The following is a 25,614-nucleotide window of genomic DNA, read 5'->3' on the forward strand; positions in this document are numbered from 1 at the left end:
GTCAATGATGGGCGCGTTGGCAATGTTCTTGCATGTCACATTTGCTGGAAAAGAGCGTATATTTTTTATTGTTTCGCGTGCGATTAAATAAAATGACGTTCAGAAAAGGGAACCCCTGGGGGTTGGGGAGATAACAATGAAGTTGAAAGTCGTTTCTGAGAACAGGGTGGATAGGAATGTGACCTAAATGTGCATACGAACAGATATGCTGCTGATGAACAGATGTGCTGACTTCTATCAAATCCAAGAATTTTAGACAACCAAACATGTAACCTTCTTGTGTCTTCCCTTAATATGCAGCAGTCAATATGTTGGTTAAGTCTGGGGGAGAAACAGGAAGAATATATGAATGCCTTTACAAATACGCATGCAAACAATTCAATCAGCATTATGTTATCAATTGGATATAACATTTTCAAAGCGAGGCCTTTGGCATGGTCCTCCAGGTGTTGAGCTTCATCCCTGACCACCGGCCAGAACATCTGGGAGGCCATAGAAAAAGATGTACATTTCCATCTGCAGTTTATGTCTAACTAAACCCTCTTCCGGATCCTGAAGGAGTGTCTCTATCCCCATCGTTCACTAAGGTCCAGCTCCGAGGGCCTTCCAGCGGTTCCCTTACTGCAGGAAATGAGGTTACACGGAACCAGGCAGAGGGCCTTCTCAGTGGTGGCGCCCTCCCATCAGATGTCAAGGAAATAAACAACTATCTGACTTTTAGCAAACATCTGAAGGCAGCCCTGTTTAGGGAAGTTTTTAATGTTTGTTGTTTTATCATCGTGTTTTTAATATTCTGTTGGGAGTCGCCCAGTGGTGGGGTATAAATAATATACAGTGGTGCCTCGCAAGACAAAAAGAATCCGTTCCGCGATTCTTTTCTTCTAGCGGTTTTTTCGTCTTGCGAAGCAACCCCATTAGCGGCTAAGCGGATTAGCGCTATTAGCGATTTAGCGCTATTAGCGGCTTAGCGGGCTTAGTGGCTAAGCTGTTAAAAGGCTATTAACAGCTTAGCCGCTTTGAAAAAGGGGGGGGGAGCAAAAAAAAATATATGGCGAGACTCGCAAGACGTTTTCGTCTTGCGAAGCAAGCCCATAGGGAACTTCGTCTTGCGAAGCGCCTCCGCGACGGAAAACCCTTTCGTCTAGCGGGTTTTCCGTCTTGCGAGGCATTCGTCTTGCGGGGCACCACTGTATTATATAAAATAATAATATATTATTAATATCCTTGAAAGCTTATAAGGGCAGGGTGAAGGAATCTTAAACTAGGCCTCTCTTCAATATACAGTCATACCTCGGTTTGAAGTAGCTTCAGGATGAATATTTTCGGGTTGTGCTCCGCGGTGACCCGGAAGTAACGGAGCGTGTTACTTCTGGGTTTCGCCGCTCGCGCAGTCGCTCAAAATGATGTCACGCGCATGTGCGGAAGCGGCGACCTGCGCACGTGCAGATGTGCAGTCGCATCTTACGTTTACTTCAGGATGCGAACAGGGCTCCGGAACGGATCCCGTTCGTATCCAGAGGTACCACTGTACTAAATTTCTACAGTTAGGGGTACTACGTTTGACAACCGAGGTTTGACTGTATTCCAGTGGCAATAGCAGATGCAGCCTGACCACAGTAGAAGGGCAGGAAAGGTGAAAGCCCCCTACACCACATGCTACAATCCAGATTAAGGCCCCCCCCCACCTGCAATTTGCTTTTAAAAAGAAACCCATGCCATTGATAATTACGAATCATGATGCATCTTCTCTGTGCCATGGGGGTGACACATGTGTAGTTCTGGAATGACCATGCTACCGCTGCTAGCTGGTTTATTTATTCTTTTAATACAGCACCATCCCTTTGCATCTAGTCACACCAGATTATGGCCACACAATACATTTAAAGCACTTTTATACCACTTTAAAGAGCCCTGGCTTCCCCCAAAGAATCCTGGGAAATGTAGCTTGTTAATCATACTGAGAGCTGCTGTAAGACCCCACTTCCCCTCACAGAGCTACACTTTCACGAGTTCCCTGGAAAGAGGAATTGATTGTTAAGCAGGGTTGCCATATTTCAAAAAGTGAAAATCCGGACACAAAAGTTGTTGAGCTATTTTTTAGTTTTGCCCAAAGGAAATTCGCCAAAAACTATCCTTAGGACATGGGTTGCTGTACATTCGGATTTCCCCGGACATTTCAGCGATTTCCGCCCAGACACTGCTTCCGACTGCCGTATTCCAGCTATGTCCGGAAAATTCCGGACGCATGGCAACCCTATTGTTAAACCACTTTGGGAATTACAGCTCTGTGAGGGCGAATCACAATTCTCAGCACCCTTAACGAACCACACTTCCCAGCATTCTTTGGGAGAAGTCGTGGCTGCGGAAAGCGACATTAGAATGCTTCAGGTGTCATGGCCTGCGTTAAAGTAACCCTTACCCCTTCACTAGTTTTCTGCGAGTCTGAAGAGGTGTTTCTTGTGTCGTTGCCCGCTTCCCCAGCATCGGAGCTGCTCTTATTTTCTTCCTCTTTGCAATCCTTGTCATCTTCATCTGCAGGAGATTTCCGTGACTGCTTGGAAGATTTCTAAGTATATCCATCAAGGGGGGAAGAAAAGAAGACAGCCTGTGTTTAAGCATCGTTTACTTGGATGTGAGAATATAGCAGATTCTGACGGGGCAGTTTCTGGGTTCAGTTTCATTTCCATTTTTGTCCCCTGTTGTTCTGAAGCGGGTGCAATATTGTTAATTACATTTATATCCCAACTCTCCTCCAAGGTGCTGAAGGTGACAGATATTATTTGTTAAGTTGTGGGTGAACATATCAGACGACACAGCGATTCTCCAAACAGCTCTTGTTTATTCACAGGTCAGAACAGAACTGAACTGAAGGGTTCAGCCAGCCTGCTTATATAGAGTACAACGTAACTGTAACTACTTTCTGTAACTATCCAATCACTGAATGTCACTTTCGATCCCTTATTTGCATATGTGAACCTGAACTATCTACAGTATCCCCCTGCTGGCCCAGGGTGAGAACTTCAGTACATAACACCATTCTCCCCATTTCCTCACCACTCTCACTATGGCCTTTTGTGGTAACTTAGGCTGAGAGGTAGCGACAGGCCTAAGGTCATCCATTGAGGCTGATGGAGAGCTTAAATGCTCTTTTTGTGCTGGGTAAGAAGAAGATCAAACCTCTCCATTCTTAAGGAAATCAGCCCTGAGTGCTCACTGGTAGGACAGATCCTGAAGCTGAGGCTCCAATACTTTGGCCACCTCATGAAGAGAAGACTCCCTGGAAAAGACCCTGATGTTGGGAAAGGTGGAGGGCACAAGAAGAAGGGGATGACAGAGGACGAGATGGTTGGATAGTGTTCTCGAAGCTACCAGCATGAGTTTGACTAAACTGCGGGAGGCAGTAGAAGACAGGAGTGCCTGGCGTGCTCTGGTCCATGGGGTCACGAAGAGTCGGACACAACTAAACGACTAAACAACAACAACAAGCCCAAGCAGACCCATATTGAGAAGAGCTTTGAAGTTCTTCACCTTGTCTGCAAGGCCTACTTGGCACCCCAACTCTGGGAGTGTTAAGGATGCCCTCTCTCCTCAGATCACCCACTAGCCATAGAGCAGCTCCAAGGGGTGGGTATATGCAAGTTTTGTGTATGTAAGTTGAACCCTTGGAACCAAACCCACATAAGATGAGGGGTTATTGTAGTAAGCCCCTGGAAGTTCTCCTGTTAAGATGGGAACTGAAGTGGGTTCCCATGAGGTAAGACAGAGTGATAACAGCAAGAACCTTTATTGTACTAACAGAGCTGGACAACAGGGGCAAAGCAACTACTTTTATACATTTATGAAGGCCTGGGCCGCTCCCAACGTGATTGGCTGTCTAAACTTCCAAGCTGCGAATCATGACTCAGAGTTTAAGGGCCAATGGCAGAGGCTCAAATCCTGAAATGTTCTGTGATTGGATGTCATGTATCGAATCAGAACACGGGGCTCAGAATCCTTGGTCCAGACTCAAGCTCAGGCAAACACAGACCACTGAATACATAACAGGAATGTGACATTGCATCATCATCATCATCATCATCATCATCATCAGTGTCATTATTCCATACTGCTGGAAAAAAAGCACTGTATATGGGAAACAGCAACAAGAGGAAACCTCATGAATTACCTTCGAAGTGTAGGATTTTTTCCGTTTTGAGCCCGCTTTTTCGTTCTTTCTTTTGCCTTTCCCGTCCTCTTCTACCCGGTCACCTTCCTCCTCGCTGCTGGCGTCTGCCGTATTCCCTCCTTCCCCCTCAGTTTCTGATGAACTTTGTTGCTGAATTGCCTTTGGAATGAGACAGATTGTTGCAGCTTGTTTAGGCCTTTGTAACATCCCATATGAGGGAGAAACTGATTTAGAGATATTGGGCACTTTCTACCATTCTACCCAGATGTGAAACAGCCCTACTGTACAGATTGCCTACTTCTAAACAGAGCGGCACGTACTCAGTGCTAACACTATCCAAATGCTCGTTCTAAGAAAATCCACTCATCTGAACACAATGAATTAGTACCCAAATTTTGCTATACACACCACAGATTCATATAACCAAACAGCTGGAGCTGCGTGTAGTGAAAATAAGCAGCCTTATTATTTGTTTGTATTTTTCTGGTCCACGGCAGCCGTTTTGCCAGAAACTCTGGTGGGAGAGATCGGATGAATAAGGGAGCATTCCTTCCTTCCTTGTCTTTTGCAAAGTTGTAGTGGATTTCCCTGGGTTTTTTTCTTCTTAATTTGGGAGTCAAAATTCCATGGTTGGGAACGCATTAGAAATGTTTTCATAGGAATCAATGGAAATCAGCAACTCGCTATGCAAACGCTCACCTAACAAATGATTTCCTGAGAACGCATGTGTTCAGATAGCGAAACCTCCATGTACTTAAAACAGATTAAAAGGTGGTGCTGTTTTGGGGAAAGGGAAGGTTAAAGTGATAGAGTTGGTTCCTAGAAGAGAGAGATTACAGAGGAGACAGTGGCTAGACCACAATCTAGATTCTAGAAAATGGCTGACCAATCTATATAGGCCATAATCTGACCCTAATAGCAATGAGATGTTCATCTGCACCAGGGGTATTTTTTATAAGTACCATTAGAAAGAAAGGGGAAAGGGGGGAAAAGGAAAAGGGAAATGAAATATTTTCTGAGTTATGAACAGGGAAAATGTGAAGGGCTGGCTATTTTGCTAATGGCATTGTACAGGTGTCTTGTAACAAGTCACTAAACCAAGCAGTGTGGAAGCTGCCGCTGACATTTTGTTGTTGCTGCTCCAAAATTTAACCTCTTTTTACTAGATCTGACAGGCGGAGGGATGAAAGACAATGAGAAGGACCCAAAAGGGCCCCCAACCATTTGCAATCTTATTTTCACACTTCAATGGTATCTGAGATTTCAGCAGGAATTGCCGCCACACTTCCTGGCATAGCTTCTCAACCACAGGGGCCAGACACTTATTCTTCCTTTTAAAAAAATTCAGAAGTGAAAGCTCTGCTTCTCCAGAACTTGAGATCTCTGCTCACTATCAAATCCTGTGGTTTGCCCCCTTTCTCATGGGTTTGAGGCATTTTTAATATTTATTGTATTTCTAACTTGTCTTTCCTCAGACTGGGCCCAGAGAGAGGGAGAAAGGAAAGTACAGCCTTTACAAACAAACAAACAAACAAACAAACAAACAAACAAACATTTGGAGCCAACACTGCTAGTTCTAAACCCCAAACAGAAAACATGATGATTCTCAATAAGACCTGGTCTTATTATCATGATGGACTTGGCATATTATAACTCAATGCCCAGAGGCACTGTTGCTGTAAGATGCTTCCTGCTAACTCTAGACACCTCTGAGGCCCAAAATTGTCTGTACTTTGGTAAGTGTGCCCTGGGAGAGGCTTAGCTGAGAAAAGCTAAAAGAGAAAAGAAACCATTCTTACCTGGTATCCAGTAAACTTGACACCGGGGTTGTTTTCGATTTCCCACAGGCCTTCGTTAAATCCTTTTCGTTTGTTCGATTTCCCAAACTTGTCTTTATATTCTTTGTATGGGAAGAGATCTTTAGGCCCCAGAAATGCACTGTGGTTTAATGAAAATGACAGTCAAATGGTAGTTCCATATGCTATATTAGGTACAGTAATATGATAGTCATTGTACGGAGAAATTGGTCCCATGAAAAGTGGAACTAGTTAGTCCTGATTGTGGCTTTGTTCAGAGATCACAATACCAAACCATGGCTTGCGGTCAGACAAAACATAGTTTGGAGCTGCATGCCTGCTTTCCGTTTTCTGTCTGCTCAGCAATGTAGTCTTCAGATGCTGCAGCCTCTGGAGGAGGAACAGCAACTTTTGCTATGGTTTGTCAATTCAGGCATCACAACAAACCATAGTTAGCACAGACTATGTGTAATGGGTATGAGTTACTCGTGTGTAAACTGCCGCCTCTCTAGGCTAAATTGCCTTGTTAAACCGTTTTGACTGCACAGCCCAGCTCCGGCTGGCTGTCTCAGTCGCTAGCAGAATCTGTCTGTGGGCGTTTCTTAAACCTCTTCCAGCATAAAAGCCGTTTGACTCCCAGTCTCTTCCTCCTCTCACTGCGCGGGAGTCTTCTGCGCAGGGAGGACGTGGGTAGTGGGGGACCTGTGCTCTTGCTCTCCTCACTGATGTCCAGTGAAGAGTCCCGGAGCTCTCTCTCCGCTTCCCCCATCTGCCCCCCTTTATCCCTGGTGTTGCGCTGATTTCCTTCCCCCTCTACCGAGCTGCTTCTCCCCCTGGTGCTTGGTCCTTCGCCAGCAGAATCTGGCAGCCTCCCCTTCGCCTCTCGCTCTGATGTCAGTTCCCTGACACTATGGTTTGCGAGCCTCGCTTTAAACTGCTGATTCTGTTTTTGTAACCAAGGAGAAAATATGGGTTTGTCAATTCATACAACATACCATGCAGTTTCCTTAACCATGGCTTGACCTGATGTCTCAATAGAGCATAACCACAGCCTCATTAATATCAATAGCGTTTAAGCGTGGCTAATCTAAATAAGGGCACTTTACAATGTTGGTTCGTTCTTCCTACTTTTTATTTTGCTTTATAATCCTGCTTCCTGGTTCCAGTCCCAGTGGTTACATTTGGACAGAATGCTGGCCATCAGCCAAGATTAAGTAAATTATCTAGCCACTTATTTCAGACTCCAGTTTTATCCCTCTCAACATCTGAAGATCTCAGAGCTGATTATAGTATTTATGCATTGTGTATGTATTGGTAAGCCAAGAAGAAACCTTGGCTTCAGATCGTGGTCTGGAGAGAAACAACCCTGTTATGCTCAGGCATAACACTATGGCTGTGTACAACATTATTATTTACTCGGGCTCCAGTGTGTTCCCACTGGTGGTATTGGTTTATTGAATATATAGGGGGAAATTGTGTACAGTTGAAAACGTAATAATAATAATAATAATAATAATAATAATAATAATAATAATAATACCCCGCCCATCTGGCTGGGCCTCCCCAGCCACTCTGGGCGGCTTCCAACAGGATATTAAAAACACAATAAAAGATCAAACATTAAGAACTTCCCTAAACAGTTGGCAACATCAAGATATATTCAACAGTGTAAATAAGTTTTGATGGATGCAATAATGGAACACTGAATGGTTGAGTTTATGTAAAATATGCAGGGATTTATGATATGCAAAATGAACCTTGGAAAGAGAAGAAGGGAAGTCATTTATATTTTAAGGATGTTTAAATGAGTATTCTAAATGGTAAAACAGAAAATTTAATTTCACACACACACACACACACGATGTGTCAATGTTACTGCAAACCTGGAACACATTACACATGCAGACACATTGTACTCTTATCACCCTAGCAGAAATGGATGGAGATGCCAAACGATACCAGTGGGTGTATGTTAACTCTGCACTGCTTCCTAACTCTATGATTCGGACACTCTGCAGTGCTATTGCAGTTAAATGTTAGGTGAACCTGCCCTCCTGTGGTGAAACTACAAATTGCCACTTCCAGCTGCCTGCAATTTGCTGCCTGTCCATATTGGGGTAGCATTTATAAAATCTTTTAGCCACATAAATGTTGCCGATTTCCTTGGCATTCAGAAAGACCTTTGAGCTCGTCCTGTGGTTGCTTAGTGGGGAGCAAAATACAATCCGTTGCAGAAATTTCCCTCTCTGGTACGCAGGATGGTGGCCCCACAAACAAACGAGATCAAGACGTATATTTTTAGCTTGTTTCTAAAATGCGATTCGGGATAACAAATGTAAGGGAATCACCTACAGTCACAAACTGGTAGCAAATTTAAACGCCTGCTTGAACGAACACCACGGGAGCAGGGGCAAAACACAGCATTCATAATAACGCTAACAATATATAGATAGATTAGATAGATAGATAGATAGATAGATAGATAGATGATGATAGATGATAAATAGATAGATGGTAGATAGCACTAATAATTATCAGTACAAACCGAGATTAACAACAGCATCAAAATACTATTGCGGATGGTCCTCTTTGCAGGCCGCAACAGACATCTTTAGAGCAATATGGCCATCTTTTTGAGCTGCAAAGGTGGCAACCTGTTTTTGTAATGGTTTTATTGTGGTCTGCCAACAGATAGCAAATGAAGAAGAGAAGAGTTTGGATTTGCTATCCCGCTTTATCACTACCCTAAGGAGTCTCAAAGCAGCTAACATTCTCCTTTCCCTTCCTCCCCCACAACAAACACTCTGTGAGGTGAGTGGGGCTGAGAGACTTCAGAGAAGTGTGACTGGCCCAAGGTCACCCAGCAGCTGCATGTGGAGGAGCAGGGAATCGAACCCAGTTCACCTGATTACAAGTCCACTGCTCTTAACCACTACACCACACTGGCTCAGTCAGGGTCTGGCCAGCTCTTGCTGCCAAAGGGTTTTCCCCACAAAGCAAGCTATAGATGGCTTTCTGCAGGGTTAGGATTGGAAACAATAAATGCTCAAACCTTGAGGTATTGTGGTCCTTAGATATATCTGTTCCATTTCTGTCATGCCCTCCCTCCCTCCCAAGAAACATAAGGTGGCCAACAGCCAAGCAGTAAAAAAAAATACAATTAAAATATTGTTTCTATATAGTGATGAATTGCTACTTAATTGCTCATTGCATATGTATTTTTAAAAAATAAAATAAAATTACAGTACATTTGTTGTCTTGTTAAGTGGATTAGTCTAAGCCAGGCTTCCTCAACCTCAGCCCTGCAGATGTTTTTGGCCTACAACTCCCATGATCCCTAGCTAGCAGGACCAGTGGTGAGGGATGATGGGAATTGTAGTCTCAAAACATCTGGAGGGCCGAGGCTGAGTCTAGCCAGTGTTTCCCAACCTTGGGCCTCCAGCTGTTTTTGAACTACAATTCCCATCATACCTGACCACTGGTCTTGCTAGCTAGGGATGATGGGAGTTGTAGTCCAAAAACAGCTAGTGGCCCAAGGTTGGGAAACACTGGTCTAGGCCATAGTGAGGGAAAAGTCTTAGGCAGAGTTTACCCTATAAAAGCACATTCTTTCCCTTAAAGAATTCTGGACACTGTGGTTTATCGCACACAGAGTTACAGTTTCCAGAAACTACAGAGCCCAGAATTCTTTGAGGCACCTAACATGCTGTGAATGTGCTTTAGAAGTATACAGGCTGTTTGCAGCCTCAATGAATACAGAAAACTTCAGTCTCCTACCAATTTCAAAGCAAGATCATATTTGAAGAGAAGCACCGGGCTCAAATGGTTTAAAAGCATATTTTTAAAAGCGTGTACGTTTGTTCACTTACGTTTCATGAGTCCCGAAAAAGAAGATAGGGTACTTATTTGCAGGAGGCTTCACGGCTCCCTCGGGGAGTTCGTCAATCTGTTGGAAAGAAACAGATGTGGGCTCATTAGCAAATGTCCAATGAGTCGGATGGTAAGGGAGGACTGGCTGCAAATTTCAAAGAACACAGCATAATGGACAATGCAGCTGACCAATTCAGGGATTCCTTATACATGCATATGGCTGGTACATGAGCCAGTTCAGACCCTCCAGGTGTCCCTATTTTCCAGGGACAGTCCTGGATTTCTGATTTGATCCCTGAGGAAGTCCCTATTTTCATCAGAGTATGGAGTTATGTCAGAGGTCAGCAAACTTTTTCAGCAAGGGGCCAGTCCACTGTCCCTCAGACCTTGTGGGCTGGATCCGGCCTCTGGGCCTTAGTTTGCCTACCCATGAGTTATGTGATCCCCTGAGCCAAGGAGATAAGTACCATATTTTTCTGTGTATAACACTCCCCCGTGTATAAGACGACCCCTATTTTTTTTTGGGGGGGGGGGATTGCCCTGAGTTGTTGAGCTTATTTGGGAAGGATTGCACAGAGTTGTTGAGCTTTTTTGGGGGGGGTATTGCCGACAATCGCTCACCCGCAGGACCGCCACTGCCAATCACACGCCTTGCAGAAGAAGGAAATTGTCAAAAGCAGCCGCCAATCACACATCCAATTGATGGAGCAGCAGCCAATCAGCAGCGGCCTTGCCGCAGCCACCAATCAACCACCCAATCGCAGCTGACAATCTGCTGCTCGCGGCTTCCACCAATCGACCGCCCCCCCCCCGCACTATCTGTGTATAAGACGACCCCCAATTTTTAGCATTTCGTTTTTATATTAAAAAATTGTCTAATACACAGAAAAATACGGTACCTAGGTAAAGGTAAAGGGACCCCTGACCATTAGGTCCAGTCGTGACCGACTCGGGTTGCGGCGCTCATCTCGCTTTATTGGCTGAGGGAGCCAGCGTACAGCTTCTGGGTCATGTGGCCAGCATGACTAAGCCGCTTCTGGCGAACCAGAGCAGCGCACGGAAACACTGTTTACCTTCCCGCCAGAGTGGTACCTTTTTATCTACTTGCACTTTGACGTGCTTTTGAACTGCTAGGTTGGCCGGAGCAGGGAATTGGACTAGATGGGACTTTGGTCTGATCCAACAGGTTCTTCTCATGTTCTTAAAATGGGGTAGCTGTGTACAAACACACATCGATGTGACTGGCACTTGGTGGAACCCCCGCTTTCATTTCAGGGGGAAATGTGAACATCTGCAAATATTTGCTCGCATGAGAAACTGACTGTGGAAATGTACTAGGACAGGGGTGGCCAGCTTCCAAGAGAATGCGATCTACTAGTGGAATTAAAAACTGACAGTGATCTACCCCCGTTTTTGGGGGGTTCAGGTCAAAGTTGTTGAGCTTTCTTAGGGAGGGGAAAAGCCCCATTTTTATTTAGGGAGGGGAAAAGCCCCGTTTTTAGGGGGTTCGGGAGGCATAAGTCGCTTAGCTTTTGGGGGGGGCACAATGTTTTTACATTCTTTTGGGGTCAAAGAGAAACTCGCTGAAGGATCGCTGGGGGGGAAACAGCCTCAGTTTCTAAACTCCAGCTTCCGTTCTCCAACAATGGAGGGTCGAGGGGCTGGGGCCGGAAGGGGGCCAGCGGTCCACCACAATCGACCAAAACCTCGCAGGGATCGACCAGTAGATCGCGATAGACCTGTTGGACATTCCTGTACTAGGACAAAACCCTGTCCAGCATAAATTGAGTATGAATAGTCAGTTTTATTTAAGATAAAACAGCATTACCAGTGTCAGAAAATTGATCAAGTGGCCATCTATAAATATCTAGGGGTATATCTTTTTGCAAACAAGGCTCAAATGCAGTGACTGCATGTGGATGCTGCAATAAATCATAGTTTTGTGCAACGGGAATGAGCTCTCTCCAGGGATCACACATACTTCCATCCTCTCCTGCACAGAGTTCTGAGACTTTCACTTCTGCTATTAGTTAACTACAGCTTCCTATGTTGTGGAAATTGGGAACAAGCAAAATCTGTCAAGGTCGATCTTGTTCCAAGATCCCTTCATTCTGCAAGGAGGTGGACTAGATGCCTTGAAAGGCCCCTCAGAACTATGAGATGGGGGGAAAGGGATGAGCAGGAAAGTGGAGACCACAATTTTGGGCATGGCAAGCAAGGGTCACCCACAAATTCTAGATCCCTGTCCTTAAAATCCCCTTCTTTACAATTTTTTTCTTTTGCACGTTAGTTTTAGCCAATTGATGGCCTTCAAGGGAAAAGAAAAGGCACTCATCTCTTCCAAGTTAAAAACAATTCCCTGTCTGGTCGCCTTAGTGGAAATGAGGTGGGCAATTATTTACAAGCCAAAAATATGTGCTTAAAAATATTGCTCACATTTGTATTTGTGCCTTTCTCCAGGGAACTCAAGACACAGCAACCCTGTGAGGTGGGCTTGATCAGGCAGGGTTGTTAACTACAGGAGGGGAGCCTAAATGCCGAGAGCTGGATCCCCTCTACGGCTGTGCCCCCAATATAAAAATTGGGGTTTGGGGAGCTGAGCCATCAGAGACACAACCGCAGGACCAGTGAGACATGATCATTAATTTTGTGAGGGAACGTCTGAAAAGGCTCTACATGCCGCCTTTGAATGCTTACGGTCTGTTTTCTCCCTGAGAGAGCCATACGGCTAAAAATTGGGGGGGGGGGCAAACCCCAAAAAACACCCACACACAAGAATGTGCTGTAACACATGCAGTCCCCATTGGCTACGACAACTCCCTGCCATTTCGCTAGCTGGATTGCCTCAGCGCCAGAGGAAAGCTGCTGCTATTTTCCTACTCAGAGAACAGTGAGGAGGACAGCAGCCATGATTGCAGAAACTCCCCCTCCTTCCATCCCTCAGACTAGCCCTGTTCACTCCCCAAAGCTTTTGTTATGGCGAACGCCTTCCCTGAGCAGGATTGGCTGCTTCTCGCAGTGTTGGCGGAGACCCTATAGTGAGGGGGGGGTGTAGAAAGAAAGAAACCCCCTCAATGCTTGGAGCTACAGAACAAAAGGCAGATGAGAGCAGCAGCCTCTGTTAGTCAAGTCGACAGGAGAGGCGGCCCCCATTCCACCGAGGGAAATAATGCAAATTCTGAAGTGCCGGCTATAATAATCACCACCCACAACCAGAGTGCAGGTTTGGTCTGAAGCAGCAAAATCGACTCCTTTCGCTCCCCCTGCCCACTGTGCAAGAATACAAGATCCATGCTGGCAGCAGAGCGTGCGGCCATTTCCATCAGGTCTGCCTAACCAGATACAGAAAGCTTTTCAGAAACAGAACACAGCTGTTCAGCAGCCTCCCTCATTGCTGGAGAAGAAAGGAACCCGTGGGGATTTTTAGGGAGGGGGGCAGGGAGATGCTCCATCCCCCTTGAATCCTCAGTAGGGTCAGAATTCAGCTCCTACCTGCTGCTGTTTGAAAGCCCAAAGTACAGTGGTACCTTGGTATTCAAACGGCTTGGCTCCCGAACAAATTGGCTCCCGAACGCCGCAAACCTGGAAATGAGTGCTCTGGTTTGCGAATGTTTTTCAGAAGCTGAATGTCCAACATGGCTTCCGATTGAGCGCAGGAAGCTCCTGCAGGCAATCGGAAGCTGAGCCTTGGTTTTTGAACTGTTTTGGGAGTCAAACAGACTCCCAGAATGGATTAAGTTTGAGAACCAAGGTACCATTGTATACAAATACAAATACAAACAATGTCTTCCCCCATATTGATATATACAGGGAGTGGCATCCTACTTTGGCTATACTCAGAGTAGACCTCGTGAAATTAATCCACCTAAGTTAGTCGTGTCCAGGGCTTCCCCACTCCGCAGCCGGAACTCGATGGAACTCAATTCCGGCACCTCTCAGGTGGGCGCCATTGCTATTATAAGAGAACAAAGGAGGCGTTCCTGGTGGGTTATGGGAACCTCTTTTTCTAGAAAAATAGCACTATTGTAATTGTAATTAATTTAATTTGCATACCGCCCTTCACCCAAAGATCCAAGGCTATTCTACCTGAAGTGGTCCACCTCACTTTGCCTGGCTGGCTTCTGTTTCCTCTTTTTAAAGGTAAAGGGACCCCTGAGCATTAGGTCCAGTCGTGGCCGACTCTGGGGTTGCGGCACTCATCTCGCTTTATTGGCCAAGGGAGCCGGCGTACAGTTTCTGAGTCATGTGGCCAGCATGACTAAGCCGCTTCTGGCAAACCAGAGCAGTGCACGGAAACGCCGTTTACCTTCCTGCCAGAGTGGTACCTATTTATCTACTTGCACTTTGACGTGCTTTCGAACTGCTAGGTTGGCAGGAGCAGGGACCGAGCAACGGGAGCTTACCCCGTTGCGGGGATTCAAACCGCCGAACCTCTGATCGGCAAGTCCTAGGCGCTGTGGTTTAACCCACAGTGCCACCCGCATCCCTTTTCCTCTTTTTAGGAGGGGGAAAAACCCAACCAAGATGAGAGATCAGATTTCCCCCCCCCCCCCTTTCACTTCCCCTTAGCTGCACAGAAAACAGCAGAGCAGCAACGCAAAACTAGTACACTGGAAGGGCTACAGCTCAGGAGCAAATGGCCAAGATTCAATCCCTGGAGTCTCCAGGCAGGGCTCAGAAAGATGCTGGAGAGCAGCTGCCTGCCAGTGTGGATACTACTGAGCTAGATGAATCAAGGGTTGGACATGGTATAAGGTGGTTTCCTATGAGCACCCTGGGAATGCAGGAACAGCAGCCAGGAAACTTTAAGAGGGCAAAAGCTGATCAAAGGTCCACCAAAACCAGATAAACTAAAAAGATAGGTGAAAACGTATTATTCACAAATCAACAACATTCATGACCCAAGGTGTTCCAGATCTCGGAAATAATCTTGAACAAAAAATACTTTGAGAACTATGTTAACATAGGCTGATATCTAACTAATGCTTCCCCATGTACCTAATGATAATGGCGTACATATCTCAATTTCATATTCTGTGCATAACAATAAAAACTTGACAGTGAGGCTCCCCCTCTTGCTTCTGGATTTAATCAATCAATCAATCAATCAATCAATTCTTTATTGAAGTCCAAAGACGCATAAGTAGATTATAGTACATAAAAATACAGAAAACATACATACTACTTGGACATTGGACTAAACTAAGTTAGTTTCAGACCTTTAGCTAATACAAAGTGCTCTCTGATTCTGACCACCTCAGAAAGAAACTTGGCAGCTACCAAAGATATGCTGGGAATCCTGTCCTCCAATAGGTACCTAACATAAAATTGTGTAGGTCTTCCTGGAAGGTTTGCAATTAAATGACTATTTTTTGTTGTCGTCGGATCTGTTTGTATAATCTGCAGGCCACCAATTCTGACATTAAATGACCACACTACCTAAAATGTCCAAGAGTCAGATTATGAAGACATTAGAACGATATACTCAAATTGCCTTCATGCAGTAGACATGCCCTCCCCCACCTTCATGAGTAGACTTAATGGATGGAGGCGACCGCGTTTATAGTCTTTTCGGAATGAACCAAGGTCACTAGATGTAGACCACTGGTGCTTTGCCCTGATTGGCTGGTTTAAATCCCAAGAATCCATCTTGGATGCAAATCCTGGTGGAAGTTACATGAAGCCTGGTGAGATGGGTTGAGTGGCAGTCAGACCAACCTGAGATAAGTGGCTACCACAAGGCTTTCTAGAAGACCTTGGACAGAAATGCATGCATGCCCGACCTCACAGGTAAGTTTCAAATAATAATAATAATAATAATAATAATAATAATTATTATTATTATTATTATTATTATTATTGTTGTTGTTGTTGTTATTAATGGGATGACAATAGCATTGTCTGTAAGTATTATACAATTCTGGTGCAGTTAATGGGTCAGCAGAAGTGAATCAAAGGTCCCAGGAACCCACCCAGAATGTAGTGTAAGGCCCCATCTGCATTTTATATTTAAAGGAGCATCATGCCACTTTAAACAGCGATGGTTTCTGTTATGTACTAAAGTTCTCACCCTGGGCCAGCAGGGGAATACTGTAGATAGTTTTCACTCAGGTCCACATATGCAAATAAGGAATTGAAAGTGACGTTCAGTGATTGGATAGTTACAGAAAGTTGTTACTGTTGCCTTATAGTTGAGCTCTATATAAGCAGTCTGGCTGAACCTTTCAGCCCAGTTCTATTCTGGCCTGTGAATAAACAAGAGCTGTCTGAAGAATCGCTGTGTCGTCTGATATGTTCACCCACAACTTAACAGTCCCCCCCCAAAGACTCCTGGGAAGTATAGTTTAAGGGTGCTGAGAGTTATTACACCTAACATTGCCCTCAGAGAGCTACAATTCCCGGAGTTCCCCAGGACGAGGGATTGATCAAACCTCCCCAGGAATTGTAGCTCTGGGAGGGTGGGTCTCCTAACATCTCTCAGTACTCTTAACAAACTACAGACTCCAACCCCCATGAGCTGTTGCCACCAGAGCCAACGGCCAGGGATGATGGGAGTTGTAGTTCGACAACTTCTGGAGGAACACCGGTTCCCCCAACCCCTGAACGGCAGAAAAATAAAATCAAAGAAAAGAAGGAGGAAGGGAATTGCATCAGAGAGTCTATGCAGGCTGCCAAAAGGTTAAGTAAGATTATCCTAAGGGTCTCCTTGGGATGCAGGTGGCGCTGTGAGTTAAACCACAGAGCCTAGGACTTGCCGATCAGAAGGTCGGTGGTTCGAATCCCCGCGACAGGGCGAGCTCTTGTTGCTCGGTCCCTGCTCCTGCCAACCTAGCAGTTCGAAAGCACGTCAAAGTGCAAGGAGATAAATAGGTACCGCTCCGGCGGGAAGGTAAACGGCATTTCCATGCGCTGCTTTGGTTCACCAGAAGCGGCTTAGTCATGCTGGCCACATGACCCGGAAGCTGTACGCCAGTTCCCTCAGCCAATAAAGTGAGATGAGTGCCGCAACCCCAGAGTCGGCCACGACTGGACCTAACGGTCAGGGGTCCCTTTACCTTTAAGGGTCTCCTTGGCACAGTGCTGACCATGGAGCGTGAGACTCTTAATCTCAGGATTGTGGGTTCAAGCCCCATGCTGGGCAAAATATTCCTGCATTGCAGGGTGTTGGACTAGATGACTCTCGTGGTCCCTTCCAACCTTACGATTCTACGATTCCATCAATTTGCCCCTCTCCTCGATAGTTCTATGAAGGGGCAGCCTGGAATTCTTAGCACCCAAACAAAGCTACGTTAAACCAGAGTTCTTTTGTGCAATCATAAACTGTCAGACCACCTTCATACGTAGGGAGGGAATGCTAAATGTTTGGCTGACCACATCTCTTGAATTTTCCCTGCACTGGAAAAGGATTCTTCTTTTTAGAGCAAAATGTACCCATTCCTTCAGCCACTTCCCATTTCTTCCGTCTTAATTGTTGTGTTTCCTTTTCTGGCCAAACGTTAAAGGTAAAGGTAAAGGTACCCCTGCCCGTACGGGCCAGTCTTGCCAGACTCTAGGGTTGTGCGCTCATCTCACTCTATAGGCCGGGAGCCAGCGCTGTCCGCAGACACTTCCGGGTCACGTGGCCAGCGTGACAAAGCTGCATCTGGCGAGCCAGAGCCGCACACGGAAACGCCGTTTACCTTCCCGCCAGTAAGCGGTCCCTATTTATCTACTTGCACCCGGGGGTGCTTTCGAACTGCTAGGTTGGCAGGCGCTGGGACCGAGCAGCGGGAGCGCACCCCGCCACGGGGATTCGAACCGCCGACCTGACGATCGGCAAGTCCTAGGTGCTGAGGTTTTACCCACAGCGCCACCCGCGTCCCTTTTATTTTAAAACGTTACTTTTATTTTTTGCAACGTGGCACTGCAAACTGCACCCGATATCCCACATTAGCCTAAACCCATATGAATGGCACTATTATTTTCTGCATCTGAAACACACAGGGCTTCTTCAGGTGTGTTCCTGTCCGTTAAGAATGCTGTTGTCCCCATTTTCTCTTTCGCTCCTTCAGTTTAGAAGTACGGGGAAGATATAACACTCTTTAAGAAGATGGGATTATTCTGCCTTCAAAGATGAATATATATATATATATATATATGAGCATCTCTCTATAAGAAAGAGGAATCAGCAAAAAAAGAAAAGAAAACAAGGCCGATTTGAACAGGCGGAAAAGTGGTGCATTTGAAAATCACCAGAAAAATCACCAAAGGCGGCAAGTAATAGCAAAGAAAAGCCTCTCTCTTCCTGCCACTGTACCTCTTAGGGCTAAAACCTTTATTTACCCATCTGCCATCACCTAAGGCATAGCTGCTGCAACTAGTTCAGGCTTCCTCAACCTCGGCCCTCCAGATGTTTTTGGCCCACAACTCCCATGATGCCTAGCTAGCAGGACAAGTGGTCAGGGATGATGGGAATTGTAGTCTCAAAACATCTGGGGGGCCAAGGCTGAGGAAGCTTGAACTAGTTCATTGCTTTCTGCTTTTTAAGACAGTTGAAAAGCCTGCAGTCTTTTCAAGGGGGATGAGAGTAAGGGCTGCACTTTGGGCAGTGGACCACCCAATAATAATTGGATTTATGAACCGCCCTTCCTTCAAAACTGGGTGTACATTCTTTGCATCATGCCCAGTTTCTTCGTCACAACCGATCCTGTGAGGTGGGTCAGGCTCAGAAATGCTGCTGACTGCTCTAAGGTTATCCCATCAGCTTTATTGTTGGGGGCAGGATTTGAACCCATTCTTTTATATAGTGTACGGGCGAGGTTTTTGTGTCAACGTCACGTGGGTAGGTTCTCTTTCTGTTCATCTATTCATTTTCATTGGCATTGAGAGGTTGGTTGCCTTCAGATGACTGCGGTGAGTTGTTTGCGTGTCTGTGTGGAGCAGGCATAGGCAAACTCGGCCTTCCAGATGTTTTGGGACTACACCTCCCATCATCCCTAGCTAACAGGGGTGATGGGAGTTGTAGTCCCAAAACATCTGGAGGGCCGAGTTTGCCCATGCCTGGTGTGGAGGGTTGTTGGGTCATGTTACCTGAAGGAGCATCTCCACCCCCATCGTTCTGCCCGAACGCTGAGGTCCAGCGCCGAGGGCCTTCTGGCGGTTCCCTCATTGCAAGAAGCAAAGCTACAGGGAACCCGGCAGAGGGCCTTCTCGGTAGTGGCGCCCACCCTGTGGAACGCCCTCCCATCAGATGTCAAAGCGATAAACAACTACCTGACATTCAGAAGACATCTTAAGGCAGCCCTATTCAGGGAAGCTTTTTATGTGTGATATTTTAGTGTATTTTTGGTTTCTGTGGAAGCTGCCCAGAGTGGCTGGGGAAACCCAGCCAGATGGGCGGGGTACAAATATTATTATTATTATTATTATTATTATTATTATTATTATTAACCATATTGATTCCTACTTGAAGATCCTGTTCTCCTCTCTGCATACAGCAACCTGTGCCAGGCTGATTAGCTGCCTATAAGTGGCCCTCTAAATCTCAACAGATCATTATTTACCTCTCCAAGCCCCATTCCAAACTGAATATATTTGCGACAAAGTTTATTTGATCATTTGAACGGCGATAGGATCTATGGAGATAGTGCTGCTCTATAAAACAAATTATTCTCCATGAAGAAGGCAGGCACTCTGGTGTAGCCACCAGCATGTTAAGAGTTGCCGCTGGTAGCTCCAGGTTCGAATCCTGGCACCTGAGCTAGCCTCATGCCCAGGGGAATCACTATGCCCATCTTTTGAGGCATCCTCAAGAGTAGGGCTGTGGAATAAATCGCCATATCCTTGAATACCGGTGTTGAAATAGCATTGTGATAAGTGTTTCAACAAGACAATATACCAGTGAACAAAAGGTGGAGACTTAACAGCTTCCCAGGGGGTAGCTCAGCTGAACAGATATGGCAAAGTAAACAAAGAATATAAACAAAGAACTGAAAAGCTCTTCTTTCTTCCCTCACACTTACTCCCACCAGTGGGGAAAAAAGAGGGGGAGAATTTTTATTTTCTGGTGGTGTTTATGTTGTTGGTTTCCCCTAAATAGCTTTCCTCCATATTAAAAATGAAGGGTTAATAATAATAATAATAATAATAATAATTAAAAGAGACTATCTTTTTGCTTGCTTGCCCTCCCTCCCTCCCTTTGATAAAAAGGGAGAAATTGGTGGGATGATTGATTGGCTTTTGGGGGGGCCCTTCTGTATGTAGGGAGGGGAAGAAAATTTAGCTGGCTGCCATATGCTGAAATGGAAGGTTGGGTATTATGTGAGAATGGTGGGGAGTGTGTTTTTTGGTAAGCAGTGCAAGTAAATGTGTGGCTACTCACAAGCAAGTCCTACTGAATTCAACGAAACTTACTCCCAGGAAAATAAAAGTAAGTTTAGTTGAAGTCAGCAGGGCTTATAGATTCCACTTAGTAAAAGGCGAAAGATTTATACGATCTGAAGAGAAACCAGAGTATTCCACTTAGACCCCTGAGTGGGGAAGCAGATGCAACTTGACTAGTAAATCGCTTAAACTACTTGTAAGTAAGTTGAAAATATATAGAAGCTGTTTTTTAAAAATAAAAATAATTCAATCGACTACTTTCTTACATTTAAAATTGCTTAAACTACTCATAAATAAGTTGAAAATATATTAAATATATTATATAGAAGCTGTTTTTTAAAAAATAAAAATAATTCAATCTACTACTTCCTTACATTTTAAGGCCCTCCACTGCCGCAGATATATACCATGATATACTGAGACATCGTTATATTTAGCTGGTGATATACAGTGGTACCTCGGGTTACATACGCTTTAGGTTACAGACTCCGCTAACCCAGAAATAGTACCTCAGGTTAAGAACTTTGCTTCAGGATGAGAACAGAAATCATGCAGCGGCGCCACAGCAGGAGGCTCCATTAGCTAAGGTGGTGCTTCAGGTTAAGAACAGTTTCAGGTTAAGAACGGACCTCCGGAACGAATTAAGTACTTAACCCGAGGTACCACTGTATCGCGATATTGAAAACCAGATATGTCCCAGCCCTACTCAAGAGCACTCAACAGGGAACGGAAATAATAAGAACCACAGTAAGATGGGGTTGTTGTTTTTTTGCCAGTCTAAGAATCCAGGCCACAAAGCACAGTAGCTGGGCAGAGGGTGGATTGCTTCAGACCTGGCAAACATCCAGGTCTTTAAGCATCATGGCAACCTTCACTAGATTCCTTCAGAACCCTCCTAGCTGGCACCCTGGAGACTGAACAGAACCGTCTCCAAAAATAGCACCAAGACGCAAACTCCCAAGAAACTCTCTCTCTCTAAAAAATTCGGCTAACCTATTCCTAACTGTTCTGTGCCTAATTCTGCTAGCTTTCCCTCCCTGTCTACTCGCCAGCAAAATTACACCAGGAAGGTTGATCTTTCCTGCCTTCCGAGGCATGGACCCCTTTCTTAAACCAATTCTGCCACATACAAGTAAATGTGGATGTTTAGAAAGCTGTGGGGGGTGCGTGGGTGTTTTGCGGGTTTCCCATGGGCATCTGGTTGGCCACTGCGAGAAAAGGATGCTGAACTAGATGGGACATGGGCCTGATCCAGCAAGCTCTTCTAATGTTCTCTAGGAGTGTGCTTATCCAGCTGTTGTGTTACATGGTTCAAGCATGTTATTTTATAACCAGGATGCAGCAAGCTGCAGTGTTATCCTACATGCTTTCCTACATTTCTGTTGCTATACATCTTATATGGCTGTTTCTTTGTATGTATTCTATTTTATTTATGCCTTTCAGGTTTATACATTTCACTGATTTTACCATCATTTTAACATTTCAAAATTTGACTTCCTTCCCTCTCTTTCTGCGATTCGTTAAATTTATTTTAAATATCTTCTGCATATCCAAATTAACTCAATTTGCTCAATTATTCATCTCCTTTAAATATATACTCTTATAAAACTGCAGGTTATTACAATAATCCTGCCAATGTGTTCTTTTCTGTTTATAATTTATCTGTAAATATTCAGGAAACCATTTCCATTTTTTATATAAAAAGTTTGTATTCTTGATTTATTATTCTCCAGTAAGATTTGCCATTTCTGCATATTCCATAAGTTTTTATTTCCATTCTTCCTTTGCTGGGACTTCTCTTTGTGTATATTTTAAAATTTAGTATATGGATGTTTTAAGATGGCCTATATCTGCAATGCCTAATAAAGGTTTGGAAAAAGAAAGAAGGCATTTTCTTTTAAGCACAGTATCATTTTTTGTTTATTAAATTGCAAGTTACTCTCCTCTCAGTGTACCTTCTGCACTGAGCAGCGTGGATTCTTATTGAAATTTAACTGATTTAAAAACCACATCTTTAGTCAATTACAAATTCCATAGCTGATTGATATCCCTAGGAAAAGAATACATACTTCTTATCTTAATGATCCATAGCAATGGTAGATGCTGAACACCCACAAATTAGTTCAAATGTTTCCTGACCAATGTGATGCAATTGCTAAACTACCCAGGGCAATTGTGAAAGACTGGCAACAACCCTATGGAAGAATAGAGCCTAGAACAAATCCTGTCTTTAATTTAAAAGGCAGCAGGGAGCACTTCACACGAGATAATCATTCAGAAGTCCAACATAACACACAATGGGTAACATCCAATATAATCCAACATAAAACCCATTGGTTAACTGGAATGGGCTCTCGTGTATGTCAGCCCATTTTTTACTAACTACTGTAAAAGGTAAAAGGTAAAGGACCCCTGGACGGTTAAAGTCACCAGTCAAAGGTGACTATGAGGTTGTGGTGCTCATCTCGCTTTTCAGGCCAAGGGAACTAGTGTTTGTCCACAGACAGTTTTCCGGGTCATGTGGTCAGCATGACTAAACCGCTTCTGGCACCACCATGACGGAAACCAGAGCGTACGGAAATGCCATCTACCTTCCCACCACAGCGGTACCTATTTATCTACTTGCACTGGTGTGCTTTCAAATTGCTAGGCTGGCAGGAGCTGGGACAGAGCAACGGGAGCTCACTCCGTCGCGGGGATTTGAACCGCCGACCTTCCGATCGGCAAGCCCAAGAGGCTCAGTGGCTTACACCACAGTGCCACCCGCTGCCCTCTTAACTACTGTAAGCGTTTCCAGAGCTAAGTGATGCTCTATTTTTTTAAAAAACCACAGTATTTGCAGAGAGAAACAGCAGTAAATGATAATGGTAACTTCTGGGTTGATTCTCAAGCTGGAGATCTTTGGAATGGAATAAACAGAAACAGCAGGAACACTGCTGATTGTAAGCTTTCCCATTTATAGCACGATGATCACAATCTTGTCTACTCAGAACAGGAGCTGAAGTGGTTGCCTCAAGGTGGCAGGCTCCTGGGGGTGATTCTACAGCACCTGGCATCCTCCAATCACTAGTGTTGGTTGCCCACCGCTGCCGGGTGCATGCCGCCACCTCCAGCTTCTCCACCACTGCGACTGCGCCTCCTGCAGCCATGCCTTTCCTGCTGCCGCAGCTCGCCAGCCACTGCGCCTCCTGCCCCGCCTGGAGGCAGCCCAGGGAAGCCCCAGCACACTGGCTTGGCGGCAAGAGGGCTTGCCAGGGCTTGGCCACAGGGAAGAGGTGTGGTCACAGCAGCAGAGTAACATATTGAGGTGAGTGGCTGTATGCAGAGGAGGGGTGGGAGGCCCCAGCTGGGGAACCCCCAAGGGAACCCCCAGCGGAAGAAGGTTCAGAGCCAGGGGATTGGTGGAGGGATGACCATGAGCGGTCCGAGGGAGAAGAAGGAGCGGACTGGGAGGAGGAGGTATCGGAAGCTGAAGAGTTAACAGGGTTTAGTGAGCAGGAAGAGGCTGTGCAGGAGAGCAGTCCAGACTCAGAGGCAGAAGCAGAGGCCAGTTCTTGAAGAAGCCAGGGAAGCTCCCCCTCCTGGTGTGACCAGCTCCCCTCCACCACCACCCCCGGTCTCCCAGAACTTGCAGAGGAATGAAGAGGTCGGAGCAATGAGAGGAAAGACGAAGGAGCCTTAGGCTGCTGTGGGAGGAGACTTAGAGAGCAGTGGGAAGGCAGGAACCTTCAGTCTTCAGAACTGCCTCATTGTGGCAAGAGCTACCGGGAGGAGTTGCCACGATGACTAAGACTGCATTGTTTTGGTTTCCATGAACCAGTTAACTTATCTGACACTTGTGTTTTAAAAATAGCTGACCGGCTCCTGATAGAGGCAGGCACTAGGCAGTGGGTGCCTGGCAGAAGCCAGTGCCCAGTTGCGGGTTGTATGCCAGGAGTTTTGCCTCATGTGGCAAAAAGTTCCAGGCTGGCCGTGACTCACAAGTAAGTTCTGCTGAAGGCAATGGGGCTTAAACAGGTGAAGACCTGGGGTGGGGGGATAGAAAAAAATTGTTTTCAGTTTTTGTAAGGAAATGCGGGAGGGAATGAAATTTTCCATTTCCCGCAGCAAGAATGTTATTGGCCCAAAAATGGAAGCAAGAAGAATTACTGACGAAATAAGAATGGAGGATGAAATTAATGGGACTATGCAGAACTGGATAAACTAACAGAAAAGATCCGAAATCGGCGGGACCAGAAATTCACAGAAGACTGGAGTAAATTTACAGATTATTTGAAAAGTATTTGTGATGATCAGACTACGTTTGTAGGTTTGCAAGAAGTTTTGTGAGGGATATTATTGGAATTATTGCAAAAAAAGAAGGGGGAGGAGGGTTAGTTAAGACAATTAAAGGTAATAAGAATTTAAGAAATGCATAAGAAGTGGTTAAAACGGTGGATCATCAGAGGTGCTGAGGGAAGTCCAAAAAAGATTGTATAAAGGATGAAGTTTTGTGGTATGTATTATAATTTATATGTTAAAATTAATAAAAATTATTTTAAAAAAAAGTAAAAAAGAAGAAGAAGAAATTTTCCATTTCCCCCCGGCCCTCACCTGTTTTCTTCCACATAAGCAGCATTACAATTGCACCCTGTGCTATTTTTTCCTTTTCTTTTTTTGTTGGGAAATGGTGGCAGGGATGGTGACTTCAGGCTTGTACCTAGGGGTTGGCTAGGTCGGTCCAGCCACGGGCTCAGGCCCAGCGGGCGGGCTGCAAAAATTACACCTCTCCACTCCAGCTCAGAGTGGCTGGGAGCCGGCCCAACGGCCGGCCTGCTCCTTCTCTGCTCTGAGCAACCAGGCAAGGTGCACAGACTCCTCTGGGCACACCTGGCCAAGGGGACAAGGAACGGGGGGGGGGGGGGCTGCTGATATATCTCATTACGAAGGTCACAAGGGAGCCTAGGTACGCCTTGCAAACCTTAAAGCGCATTTTATAACATGGATGGGAAATTTCTTAAACCTGGAAGGGTGGCAGACATCCACTTGGATTGGCGGAAGCCAGGGGTGGGGGGAGTTCATTAAAATTGCTCTCCCTTGCTTACTTTATCTTGTCTCTTTCCTTTGATCTGGGTGGCTCTTATTACTCTGCTCACTGTCTGGGCAATCATGCCTTAAATCATATTGCCAGGTGGAAACTACCCATGAGCAGCTTCCATTTAGCTATGCCCATTTTAGCACACAAGAGGCGAGCCTAACTTACTCTAGAGAACAACGTTCATTCACTTTTTCTATGCCAGATTCTATTTGATTTTAACAACAACAACAACAAATTTTTATTTTATACCCCTCACTCCCTGGCCAGAGCCGGGCTCAGGGCGGCTAACACCAATAAAATTACAATAAAACAAAAACAAAACCTATTTATTAAAATACAGGTTA

At 45.2% G+C, this 25,614-nt stretch overlaps 1 protein-coding gene across 1 annotated transcript in view; it reads right to left on the reverse strand.

The window, feature by feature from the left end:
- Positions 1–232: 232 nt before the first annotated feature.
- The window catches only part of HDGFL3 (HDGF like 3), a 52,692-nt gene continuing 27,310 nt past the window's right edge, over positions 233–25,614 (reverse strand). The window contains exons 2-6 of the mRNA XM_028705879.2: positions 9,831–9,907; positions 5,965–6,103; positions 4,166–4,324; positions 2,420–2,566; positions 233–321 (exon numbers count right to left, since the gene is read on the reverse strand). Coding sequence (XP_028561712.1) covers positions 316–321; positions 2,420–2,566; positions 4,166–4,324; positions 5,965–6,103; positions 9,831–9,907 — 528 coding nt within the window. The 3' untranslated portion in view covers positions 233–315. The remainder of the gene's footprint in view (positions 322–2,419; positions 2,567–4,165; positions 4,325–5,964; positions 6,104–9,830; positions 9,908–25,614) is intronic.

The sequence above is a fragment of the Podarcis muralis genome, chromosome 14 (genome assembly GCF_964188315.1).
Source record: "Podarcis muralis chromosome 14, rPodMur119.hap1.1, whole genome shotgun sequence".
NCBI classification, from domain to species: Eukaryota; Metazoa; Chordata; class Lepidosauria; order Squamata; family Lacertidae; genus Podarcis; species Podarcis muralis.